Here is a 12,571-nt window from a genome sequence, read left to right on the forward strand (position 1 = left end):
AAGATTATGATTTGAATTTTTGAGTGACAGACAAGTAGAAGGGTGGGGGCACACTGGGGGGCCAATCAGTTTTCAGGAGGGGCCAGTGCCCCCACGGCCCCTCCCCTGTCTACGCCACTGGACAGTGGGAATAGGAGATTTTCAGAGGCTCATTACAGTCGCACATTAACTAACGGGGACGGCTATGTTTTGCTTTTGGTGTAAACTTTTTTAGTGAAAGCGAGAGAACGTCTGCTCTGGCTAAAGACGGTGTCAATAACTGGAAAAATTTATCCATTATACTGAACTCATACGAGAAGTCAAGAAAACAACGGAAATTTCTTGAAACTTGTAGAGACGATTGGACTGTTTGATAGTGTTATGGCAGAACACATCAGAAGGAAACGTACTCGGTTACTAACGTAACCTCGGTTCTCTCTAGAGAGGGAACGAGTATTGCGTAAGTTTAGTTTACGCTATGGGAAAGATTCATCTTCTCGAGACAAGCAAAAAAATTATCCTTAATTTTGTATTCATTGTCAACGCAGTGCAGCAGCTAGCAGACCTAGAGCAGGCAGTCTTGCGTGCTCATTGGCTGCCCTGCGGGCATCTGCTGCAGCCTACCAGTGAGCCCCGCGTGACGTCACGCCCAATGAAGGGCGCCCGCGCCTTCATAGCGTCATAGCCCGCCAGAATGGGCGTGGCTTAGCGTATAAAAGAAGGGGCTGTAGGCTGAATTCCCTGGTTTTCGTCGACTGAAGCGAAGTCGCTCGTGGCGCGAGCACGGCCGGTTACGCAATACTCGTTCCCTCTCTAGAGAGAACCGAGGTTACTTTAGTAACCGAGAACGTTCTCTTACGAGAGGTTCTCTCGTATTGCGTAAGTTTAGCTTACGCTACGGGAACTTTTTGTCAACGCCGTGCGCACCAAGCAACCACCCATGAGTCGCCGAGGTTTCTCGGGGAACCCAATAAGTGGAAAAATAAGGTGGCCAGCCACGCGGGCCATCACTCGTACATAAGCACACATAGGGAATACAGAGCAGAGCACTGGTCTGTATAAGCATTTAGCACATCCCTACTAGTGCAGCTCAACCAGGAGAGCTGAGTCACATGAGAGTGGTCTGAGCATGATATATCTGGGCAGAACGCACAACTCGCTTAGACTGACAGAAGTTTAGCCTGCAGGGCGGGAACTTCTAGGTTATAGAACCTGACAAAGGTAGACGGGGAGCTCCAGCCCGCCGCTACACATATGTCGTGGATAGAAATCCCGCTGGACCACGCCCACGATGAGGCCATGCCTCTAGTGGAATGAGCCCTGATGCCCAGAGGGCATTGCAGACCTTTTGACGCGTAAGCGGCCGCTATAGCATCCACTATCCATCTGGACAGAGTCTGTTTCGAGGCAGCGAGACCTTTGGTGCGCCCACCAAACGAAACAAACAGCTGCTCCGTGCACCTGAAAGATGCGGAGCGCGTAGTGTAAAACCTCAGCGCCCTGACCGGGCAAAGGAGATTCACGTCTGTCTCACTGTCTGACGCTGGCAGAGCCGACAGTGAAATGACTTGCGCTCTGAAAGGAGTGCCCATCACTTTTGGAACATAGCCATGTCTAGGTTTGAGGATGACTTTAGAGTCATTCGGCCCGAACTCAAGACACGTCGCGCTGTCAACAGCGCGTGCAGGTCCCCCACACGTTTGACTGATGACAGTGCGGTCAGGAAACGTTTTTTAGTGATAGGTATTTTAACTCCACGGAGTCTAGTGGCTCAAATGGGAAGGCTTTCAGGGCCTCGAGGACCAAGGAAAGATCCCACATAGGAACCGACGGGGGGCGCGGCGGATTCATCCTTCTAGCTCCCCTAAGGAAGCGGATGACCAGCTCATGTCTTCCCAGTGACTGGCCGTGCGTCGATTCTGCGAACGCCGCCACGGCCGCCACATAAACTTTGAGCGTGGATGGGGACCTCCCTTTATTCATCAGCTCTTGTAGGAAAGTGAGCAGATGCGCAACCTCGCATGTCCGCGGGTCCAGATCTCTGTCGGTGCACCACTTGGAGAACACCGACCATTTAGGCGCGTAGAGCCTTCTCGTGGAAGGAGCTCTAGACTGCGTGATCGTGTACATCACTCTTTCTGGCAGGGCAACGAGTACCCGTTGATCAACCATGCGTGCAGAGACCAGCGCTCTGGATGGGGATGCCAGATCGAGCCGCGAACCTGACGAGGCGTACACGTCCTACTACAGTGATGCTGATTATCCAGTTACAAAAGTCCTGTGGGAGCCTGTGTATGTTGGGGTGCACATTTTGGAGAGGACCGACCCCAACATTGTCCTGATGCTGGGACGTTGCTGGGCGACATCAACCCCCAGTCCACTCAGTCTACCCCAATGGGATCTTCTGGTTGATGGGTGAGTAAGGCCCGTCTTTATCCATCTAGTGTGCTGTAAGGCATTTCTCACTGCCTCTTTGCCTTTCAGATGCCCTAACCAGGATGATCGTTACCTGACCACATTGGTTCCAGTGGCTGGATCATCTGGTCTTCAGTTCCCGACCCACTACAAGCGCTTTGTTGTGAAGATGTTCACATTTGTAGATCCAGCATCACTGGCTCCTCTGCAGGAAACCGTATGCTCTGCAGCCTTACCTCAACCCTTAATATTAGTGCTTTTTACAGTGAATTCTATGGCTTAACCCTTTCCCCCTCTGTTAGATCTTCATCCACTGTAGTACAGCGGTGTGCCATCCCTCCTCTGGCTCCTGTGAGCAAAGCTGCACTAGGAAAAGTGAGTGCTTGCTGTAAGTTGACTTCAGGAACTGAGAACTTATTTAAATGCCCCTCATGCTTCTACCACTTTTTACAGGAAGAGACACGCACATCAAGACCATCTCTAGTGGGCAAACTGTGGTGTCTAGTGGAGAAGTTAACCTGGTCAAGTGAATTTTAGTGTTTTAATAAACTTCATGAAACTCAACATGTTTCTCTTTGGTATTCATTTCTGACTGGAGTTGGATGTTTCATGACTGTTCTCAGTTTGACTTCTAGGGCTGCACTACTAAACCTTTTTCTTTCGTGCATTGAGATTCTTGACTTGAATTAAACAAGCCAAGTTTCTGCATAAGCCATTTAACTTTACTATTTGCCAAGTTCTAGTTGTTAACTTGGGCCCCTGTTCATGTTTCACATATCAAATGAAGGTTTTAGCTACTGTCTGAGGCTTTACATATGACTTTATGGCTGGACTAGCATAACTGCATGTATTGATGGCCAAACTCCCTCTAAGGTCACTTGTTGGCTTTTTGTAATGCTTTTTTTACAGTCACGCAAGTATAGACTCATATCTTGGGATAAAGGATGAGTGCAGGTTGATAGTGGTTTTATTCCAGGCTAGTCCCAGTAATGTTTATTGAAAAGTAGACTGCTTTCATTTAAGCATTAATCCCTTAACAGTTGTATCCCAACTAGGTAGCTGTCCAAGGCCTTGTTTACACCTGGTACTAAGAAGCATTTTTGTACATCAGGTCACAAGTGGACTGTGGTGTAAAAAGGGGCTAATTTCTTTTTTGGAGCTTGTCTATTTTTGGCCACTTCCAGAGGTAGTCAAACACATTTGACCAGATTGCTTTCATAGAGTAGATGCTCATGTGTTTGAACAGCTGCAAAACATGGTGTACCCTACCGCCTACTGACCTAGTACGTAAACATTTTGAGAAGTGCGCTAGCAGGTGTGATTTAAACTTTCTCTGCTTAGCCGATTTTGCCGTAGTTGCTCGACCATTTCTGTAGGTGGCGCCCGAGCATCCATGGCATCGGTGCATGTTCGTTGGAAATATTTGCCAACAGGATGGATGATTACATGCTTTAAATCATCAATTTGAGCAGCTCTTGAGGTTCTTATCCAGAATGTGAGATGAAATTCTTGCTGGTATAGCTGTGTTTACAGACTTTGAGGCCTGCACTTATTTCTTTGCGCTGTCCATTTAGTTGTCGTCAGTGCTTAATTTGTAAAGTGGGAGGTCCCGGAGCACAGAGGGGGGGTTGGATCCGGTGACTCAAAACGGGGGTTGGAGGTAACAAAAAAAAAAAAAAAAAAAAGCTATGTAGCTTCTGGCTAAAAAAAAACTTAACAACACTGTGTGTGTATCAGGGCAATGTTTATTTTAATTTCAGAACATGCACTACATGGGTGCAAAATGTAAAAATAAACAACGTTTTCACAAGCAGCAAGGGGGTCGCACACCGGACGAGAAGCGCCGCATTGCGTCTAGGACAACTCGAGGTATCGCACACCGGACGCGCACTTTCTCAGTTTATGGCCAGCAATATTGTTATGTTTAAGGACATTTTGGAATTAAGATAATGTCTGTATTATGTTATGATTGTACTGTACAATCGTTGCTAGTCTGCAGACTCTGAACACTTCACCTCAGAGTGTCCGTTAACTTAATGAATTGAGAATCTCACCTGAAAACCCGATAACATCAGCAATTTTCATTCAAGCAACTGATTTCTGTAAATGAATGTAAAACTAAATGTATATTGCATGCAGCACAGGGTGAAGTCAGACAGTTTTTACATTAACAACGCCGAATGGCGCTGCCGGTGTGTGTACATAGAGAATAATGTGTTAGAATTTTAAAGACGTGGCGCTGCGCTTCTTGTCCGGTGTGCGACCCACTTTACCCTGAAAATTCACCTCAAAAACGCATCGAAACTGCGCAATCAAGATTTTTGTGGAACTTCAATGGGGAATAAAGACTAACAAGACAGATAACAACATTGAACACTACACAAACAGTAATTATTAATTTGCCATAGTGACACAGGAGGTGCCGGATCCAACGTCGGAGGTGCCGGAACATGTTCCGGCGTGTTCCGGCTCAAATTAAGCCCTGGTTGTCGTCAGCGGGAAAACCTCTCTACGATTGCGTATGTTGGTTGGTTATTTCCACAGCTTGAACATGACGGCTGCACAAATAGATTTTTAAATGCCAGGCACAGTTTTTATTATATTTCTTACTGTGGTATTGTAATTTTAGGGATGGAAAAAAGATTAATAATAATAATAATACAGACATAACTGAAATGCGGGACACTATTTATGTCTTGCGGGACAAAACTCACAATTTCGGGACTGTCCCGCAGAATGCGGGAGAGGTGGTCATCCTATGTTGTCGTCCGCCCACGAAAATATCAAAGGAAAAACGTTTCTGTTATTAGTCCATTGTTGTTATTCAATCATACCCTGAATATACAGGTCTGTTGCCATGAGAACTCTATGATGTGTTTCAAAGAAAAAAACAATCCAGAATAGCTAAAACATCTAATATAATATTCAGCTACTGAAGGATAAAATAAGGCTGAATTCAGAATGGCAGAAATAGTACTAGCATACTATTCTGAAATCAGCTCAATGTGGTTTTATGTATGTTCAAAAGGGTGGAAAAACAAGAAAATTGGAATCACCTAGTTGCATAAACTCCCACTCTGGAGTGCAAGTCTGGAGAATCATGACTATTAATGAAGAGGGAGGGATTATCATTAATTACCCAAAGTCTGTAGAAATATTCTACAAAAAGACCAAAGGGCAGCATCTCAGCAGTGTGACTAGATGTTGAACAATGGCAGGAAGTTGGTGTGCTGTTCAGTCTCTGGCACTTTGTGTTTGGTTCTGTGCTTGAGTGATCTGCCCCAGAATCCTCAAGCTCTGATGTTCCAGCAAACTGACCAGCGGTTTCAGAAGCCAGTTCAACAGCAAGCTAGTGATGGGCAGATCGAGGCTTCGTGAAGCAATGAAACAGTCGAAGCAAATGTGCCATTTTGTTTCGAGGCTTCGAAACCCGTCTCCACGGTGACACCTAGTGGTCACTTGCAGGTGTTGATCTGAAACAACCTTTACAAAGAGCTAATAAAAAAATGTGTTGGTTTTTTTTTTTTATTATTGTATTTTTGTAATATATGAAGCTTGTAACCTGTAGTCTCTTCACATTGCATAATGTGATTTTGGTCATGAAAAATGAATATTAATAAAAATAAATCAAGCCACAATGTCTCCCTTTCTTATAGATTTTTATTCAAAAATATTAATTTCTCTGCTGTTGAAGGACTCAGCCTACTTCTTTTTTTACAGATAATTTCTCCAGCCTTTGAAAAAATTCTCTCACAAGGGACACTTGTTGCTGGCATACAAAGCTATTTTTTAGCTAGGACATACAAATGAGGAAAGATTACTGCTCTCTCTTTCCAGTAAGTTAGAGGATCATGAGTTCTGGGCAAAAACGCATCGCTGAGGTATTTTTTCACTTCCACTGTGGCATCAGCTGTAGGATTGTGTATCATCTGGGTCTCACGGATACGATTGTCAAAATGTTCCCATAAACTGTCTTGTGTTTCAACTGGTGTTGATGATGATGGGCCTGATGTTGACATTTGTGGTTCTGAATTAAAAGAAAACGGCAATTAGTAACAAATCATAAACTGACAACACATATGAAGTATAAATTTCATGAATCACATTACATAAGATAACATAGACTGAAACTCACCAGGAGTTGTGTTTGAACGCATCAGTGAAGCACACTCCAGTGTGATGTGCTTTTCAGCATCCAGGGCTTTGGCAGGATGTCAGTAGCAGGCCTTGGTACAGGGGGAACACTACCATCCTCTGCACCCTGCAGAATGGCAGGATGAATGCTCCTCAAATGGCGCATCATGGATGATGTATTGTTGCAGTAGGCTAGCTGCCGATCACAATACACACATCTCACTTTATTTGGGGTTTCCAAATGGAAATGCTCCCACACCACAGATGTACGGCATCTCTTCTGTGGAGCCTCCATTTCTATCTATCTATCTATCTATCTATCTATCTATCTATCTATCTATCTATCTATCTATCTATCTATCTATCTATCTATCTATCTAATATGTAGCCTATCTATCTAATAATCTATATGTATCTGTAATATATGTATCTATCTATTAATCTATATATATATATATATATATATATATATATTTCTATCAATGCATCTATTAATGTGTCACTATATGTACTCTGTGTGTCTCTAAGTCAATGTGTAAATGTAAATTAAATCCTAAATATAACTAAACAAATCGCACTATAAATGTCACTATATCACCAAAAATCCGCTATCTCAAAACCAAACTCCTCTCACAAAAACCCACGATATGAAAATGCGTTGACAAAACTTTTATACTGTGTGATTGTGTGATTTGTTCCCAAACCGACCAATCAATGAAACCCTGATTCGGAGGAGCACTCCACCTGATGAAACACTTAGACGCTTCATTTAGCCGTTGTCACGTGACGTGGGTGTTTTGAATCACGCTTCGGATCAGTGTTTCGAATCATCTTTGCTTCGGGATCTCGCAAAGCTTCGGAACGTCTGTTTCGCGCCAGCCATCCTTACAGCAAGCTAGTCAATGGTTTCCTCAGCAGGTTCAACAGCAAGCTAGTCAATGGTTTACTCAGCAGGTTCAACAGCAAGCAGGTCAACCGTTTCCTCAGTCAGTTCAACAACAAGCTAGTCGCCAGTTTCCTCAGTCAGTTCAACAAGCTAGTCACCAGTTTCCTCAGTCAGTTCAACAGCCTAGTCGCCAGTTTCCTCAGTCAGTTCAACAACCTAGTCACCAGTTTCCTCAGTCAATTCAACAGCAAGCTAGTCAACAGTTTCCTCAGTCAGTTCAACAACAAGCTAGTCACCAGTTTCCTCAGTCAGTTCAACAACAAGCTAGTCAACAGTTTCCTCAGTCAGTTCAACAACAAGCTAGTCACCAGTTTCCTCAGTCAGTTCAACAAGCTAGTCACCAGTTTCCTCAGTCAGTTCAACAGGCTAGTCGCCAGTTTCCTCAGTCAGTTCAACAACCTAGTCACCAGTTTCCTCAGTCAGTTCAACAGCAAGCTAGTCAACAGTTTCCTCAGTCAGTTCAACAGCAAGCTAGTCAACAGTTTCCTCAGCAGTTTCAGCCTAAGCAGCCAGTGGCAAAGGCAGAGCCCCTTGACAAATGTACTGTAGCTGATTATGAACAGATCCAATGTGGACCACCTGGTATCAGTGGTGCTGAGTGTGCTGCTATCAACTGCTGCTTTAATGGACAGCAGTGTTACTATGGGAAGGCAGGTAAGAGTGTAGAGTCAATGTAGAGGCATTCATGTTAAACTGATCCTCAGCAATAACCTGCTCTTGTAACTCGTTCCAGTGACTGTCCAGTGTATAAGAGATGGTCAGTTTGTGGTAGTGGTGGCTAGAGATGTTACGCTGCCTCGATTGAGCCTGGATTCAGTCCGTCTCCTGGGTGGAAATGATCCAGCTTGCAGTCCTGTGGGATCCACACCTTTCTTTGCTATATACCAGTTCCCCGTCACTGCATGTGGCACAAGCATGATGGCGAGGAGCTGCTTGTGGTTTTGTTCTGCATGGCTTAGAATGGATTGGATGCCAACAATGTTACTATTTGCAGGAGGACAGTGGATATGTGGTGTATGAAAACAGAATGACCTCCTCATATGAAGTAGGTGTCGGACCACTTGGTTCCATCACAAGGGACAGCCATTTTGAGTAAGTGATGTATGCTTTATCATAAATGTGAATCATTGACAAATGCTACAAGCTCACTGTTTGTCGTCCAGGCTTCTCTTCCAGTGTAGGTACTCTGGTACCTCTGTGGAAGCTCTGGTTGTGGAGGTCAACACCGTTCCTCCACCTCCACCAGTAGCTGCTCCTGGACACCTCAGGGTGGAGCTTAGACTGGCAAATGGTCAATGTGTCACCAAAGGCTGTGCAGAAGGTAAGTGTTTGTCCCAAGTATGCCTAAAGCCTTTCTAAAACTCCAGTTTCTAGTTAAACCCTGCATTCTTCCTCAGGGGACGAGGCGTACACGTCCTACTACAGTGATGCTGATTATCCAGTTACAAAAGTCCTGCGGGAGCCTGTGTATGTTGAGGTGCACATTTTGGAGAGGACCGACCCCAACATTGTCCTGATGCTGGGACGTTGCTGGGCGACATCAACCCCCAGTCCACTCAGTCTACCCCAATGGGATCTTCTGGTTGATGGGTGAGTAAGGCCCGTCTTTATCCATCTAGTGTGCTGTAAGGCATTTCTGACTGCCTCTTTGCCTTTCAGATGCCCTTACCAGGATTATCGTTACCTGACCACATTGGTTCCAGTGTCTGGATCATCTGGTCTTCAGTTCCCGACCCACTACAAGCGCTTTGTTGTGAAGATGTTCACATTTGTAGATCCAGCATCACTGGCTCCTCTGCAGGAAACCGTATGCTCTGCAGCCTTACCTCAACCCTTAATATTAGTGCTTTTTACAGTGAATTCTATGGCTTAACCCTTTCCCCCTCTGTTAGATCTTCATCCACTGTAGTACAGCGGTGTGCCATCCCTCCTCTGGCTCCTGTGAGCAAAGCTGCACTAGGAAAAGTGAGTGCTTGCTGTAAGTTGACTTCAGGAACTGAGAACTTATTTAAATGCCCCTCATGCTTCTACCACTTTTTACAGGAAGAGACACGCACGTCAAGACCATCTCTAGTGGGCAAACTGTGGTGTCTAGTGGAGAAGTTAACCTGGTCAAGTGAATTTTAGTGTTTTAATAAACTTCATGAAACTCAACATGTTTCTCTTTGGTATTCATTTCTGACTGGAGTTGGATGTTTCATGACTGTTCTCAGTTTGACTTCTAGGGCTGCACTACTAAACCTTTTTCTTTCGTGCATTGAGATTCTTGACTTGAATTAAACAAGCCAAGTTTCTGCATAAGCCATTTAACTTTACTATTTGCCAAGTTCTAGTTGTTAACTTGGGCCCCTGTTCATGTTTCACATATCAAATGAAGGTTTTAGCTACTGTCTGAGGCTTTACATATGACTTTATGGCTGGACTAGCATAACTGCATGTATTGATGCCCAAACTCCCTCTAAGGTCACTTGTTGGCTTTTTGTAATGCTTTTTTTACAGTCACGCAAGTATAGACTCATATCTTGGGATAAAGGATGAGTGCAGGTTGATAGTGGTTTTATTCCAGGCTAGTCCCAGTAATGTTTATTGAAAAGTAGACTGCTTTCATTTAAGCATTAATCCCTTAACTGTTGTATCCCAACTATGTAGCTGTCCAAGGCCTTGTTTACACCTGGTACTAAGCAGACATGGGCAGTATTTCAATTAAATGTATTTTAAATACGTATTTAATTACTTTAGTGTATTTTGTAATTTGTATTTTGCAGGTGTGGAAAAAATAAAATGTAGTTTGTAACAAAATATTTTGAGGGAGTGTATTTGAGTATTTCAAATACTTAAATACTTAAGAAAAATCACCATAGTAAAAGATTTTGCCATATTTTCGGTCTGATGTTAGCAATGGCAATGTCCAGGTTAGATGCACGAAAATCACGTGACACCCTGTAGACCGGGCTCCCTCCAAGAAGTGAATGAGTTTTGAACACAGGAGAAGAAGTGGCGCTGCTCCTCTTAAAAACGGCATTAAAGGTGCTATCAGCGATTTCAGGCCCAAAAAAGGCCGAAACATAAATGATCACATTCATCTAATTTTTCCTAGCGATCCGGTAGCTGCCCGCCCCATTAGCATGCCGTCCAAAAACCGCGTCTAGGCTCTGAGATCTGCACACAAAAACAATGGTTCCCTTTCGAGGGAACTCGCGATGCGTCATCGACGCTTTGGGAACGCCCCCAGCGTGAATGCGTCTGAGCATCAATGTCAACTAGTCCAATGGAAAGAATGAGCGTCACGGGCGGGTGACGTCATGACCAGGAAGGCATAAGAGCACATCCGGTGAAACGCGGCATTAGCTTCTGTGTCTCAGCAAGCGATCTGTGTTACTCTGTCTCTGTCTATTTATTGTTGTCTGTTCGATATTATTGGGAAGAGTTATGGCGAAACAACTTTACAAACTCTGTGCTTCTCCCTGCCCGCGTTATTTAACGGGTGGGGACACACACGAGCTTTGTGTAGTTTGTTTGGGAGTGGAGCATGCGGTGTCAGCCTTCGAGGGGGCTGATTGCCAGCATTGCGAGATGCTTCCGCTCCGCATGCTCCGCTCTCGCCTGGCGCTTTTCGAGGAAAGTGGCCAGGCTCGCGATCCTCAGGGTGCAGGACCCGCGTTTGCCGAGGCAGCGCGGAGAATGCATTCCTGTGGATCGCGAATAGGATCTCTTTACGGGGTTGGAGACGGGTCCGCGGATCTTATCTCCTCCCTTTCCACGAGGGATCCAGTGCTCTCTCGCCGGTCTCGGAAGCCCGCGCTGCGGTCTCTTCCGCCCGGGGAGAGAAATCAATGCTTCAGTGCTCTACCTCCGAGGAGGTAGATGTGCTGGGCATTGAAAGTGACACAATCATGGGGGAAGTGGATTTGCCATCTCTTCCCCAGCGTATAAGAAATATATATAGCCTATATATATATATATATATATATATGATAGTTTATATATTATATATAAAATAAAGTGTATATACACTCACCGGCCACTTTATTAGGTACACCTGTCCAACTGCTCGTTAACACTTAATTTCTAAGCAGCCAATCACATGGTGGCAACTCAGTGCATTTAGGCATGTAGACATGGTCAAGACAATCTCCTGCAGTTCAAACCGAGCATCAGTATGGGGAAGAAAGGTGATTTGAGTGACTTTGAACGTGGCATGATTGTTGGTGCCAGAAGGGCTGGTCTGGGTATTTCAGAAACTGCTAATCTACTGGGATTTTCACGCACAACCATCTCTAGGGTTTACAGAGAATGGTCCGAAAAAGAAAAAACATCCAGTGAGCGGCAGTTCTGTGGGCGGAAATGCCTTGTTGATGCCAGAGGTCAGAGGAGAATGGCCAGACTGGTTCGAGCTGATAGAAGGGCAACAGTGACTGAAATAACCACTCGTTACAACCGAGGTATGCAGCAAAGCATTTGTGAAGCCACAACACGCACAACCTTGAGGCGGATGGGCTACAACAGCAGAAGACTCCACTGGGTACCACTCATCTCCACTACAAATAGGAAAAAGAGGCTACAATTTGCAAGAGCTCACCAAAATTGAACAGTTGAAGACTGGAAAAATGTTGCCTGGTCTGATGAGTCTCGATTTCTGTTGAGACATTCAGATGTTAGAGTCAGAATTTGGCGTAAACAGAATGAGAACATGGAACCATCATGCCTTGTTACCACTGTGCAGGCTGGTGGTGGTGGTGTAATGGTGTGGGGGATGTTTTCCTGGCACACTTTAGGCCCCTTAGTGCCAATTGGGCATCGTTTAAATGCCACGGCCTACCTGAGCATTGTTTCTGACCATGTCCATCCCTTTATGGCCACCATGTACCCATCCTCTGATGGCTACTTCCACCATGTCACAAAGCTCTAATCATTTCAAATTGGTTTCTTGAACATGACAATGAGTTCACTGTACTAAAATGGCCTCCACAGTCACCAGATCTCAACCCAATAGAGCATCTTTGGGATGTGGTGGAACGGGAGATTCGCATCATGGATGTGCAGCCGACAAATCTGCGGCAACTGTGTGATGCCATCATGTCAATATGGACCAAACTC

General features: G+C 44.9%; 1 protein-coding gene and 1 pseudogene across 1 annotated transcript; both read left to right on the plus strand.

Annotated features, from left to right (window-relative positions):
- The first annotated feature begins 2,209 nt into the window (after nt 1-2,209).
- On the plus strand, nt 2,210-2,958 carry LOC130085853 (zona pellucida sperm-binding protein 4-like). Its single transcript, XM_056251825.1, has 4 exons — nt 2,210-2,394; nt 2,464-2,611; nt 2,697-2,769; nt 2,848-2,958. The coding sequence occupies exons 1-4, from the start codon at nt 2,321-2,323 to the stop codon at nt 2,922-2,924; spliced, it is 372 nt and encodes a 123-aa protein (XP_056107800.1). The 5' UTR covers nt 2,210-2,320; the 3' UTR covers nt 2,925-2,958.
- Nucleotides 2,959-5,605: 2,647 nt separating this feature from the next.
- On the plus strand, nt 5,606-9,628 carry LOC130085854 (zona pellucida sperm-binding protein 4-like; annotated as a pseudogene).
- Nucleotides 9,629-12,571: the final 2,943 nt, after the last annotated feature.

This window comes from Rhinichthys klamathensis, unplaced genomic scaffold, assembly GCF_029890125.1.
Source record: "Rhinichthys klamathensis goyatoka isolate OS25496 unplaced genomic scaffold, OSU_Roscu_1.1 h1tg000090l_1, whole genome shotgun sequence".
Lineage (NCBI taxonomy): Eukaryota > Metazoa > Chordata > Actinopteri > Cypriniformes > Leuciscidae > Rhinichthys > Rhinichthys klamathensis.

Excerpts from the sequence above, each read along its gene's own strand:
- LOC130085853 (XM_056251825.1), top strand. The coding sequence starts at position 2,321 with ATGCTGGGACGTTGCTGGGCGACATCAACCCCCAGTCCACTCAGTCTA. Across the intron at positions 2,612-2,696 it reads TGGCTCCTCTGCAGGAAACC|ATCTTCATCCACTGTAGTAC; the intron begins GTATGCTCTGCA and ends CCCCTCTGTTAG. Across the intron at positions 2,770-2,847 it reads GCAAAGCTGCACTAGGAAAA|GAAGAGACACGCACATCAAG; the intron begins GTGAGTGCTTGC and ends CACTTTTTACAG.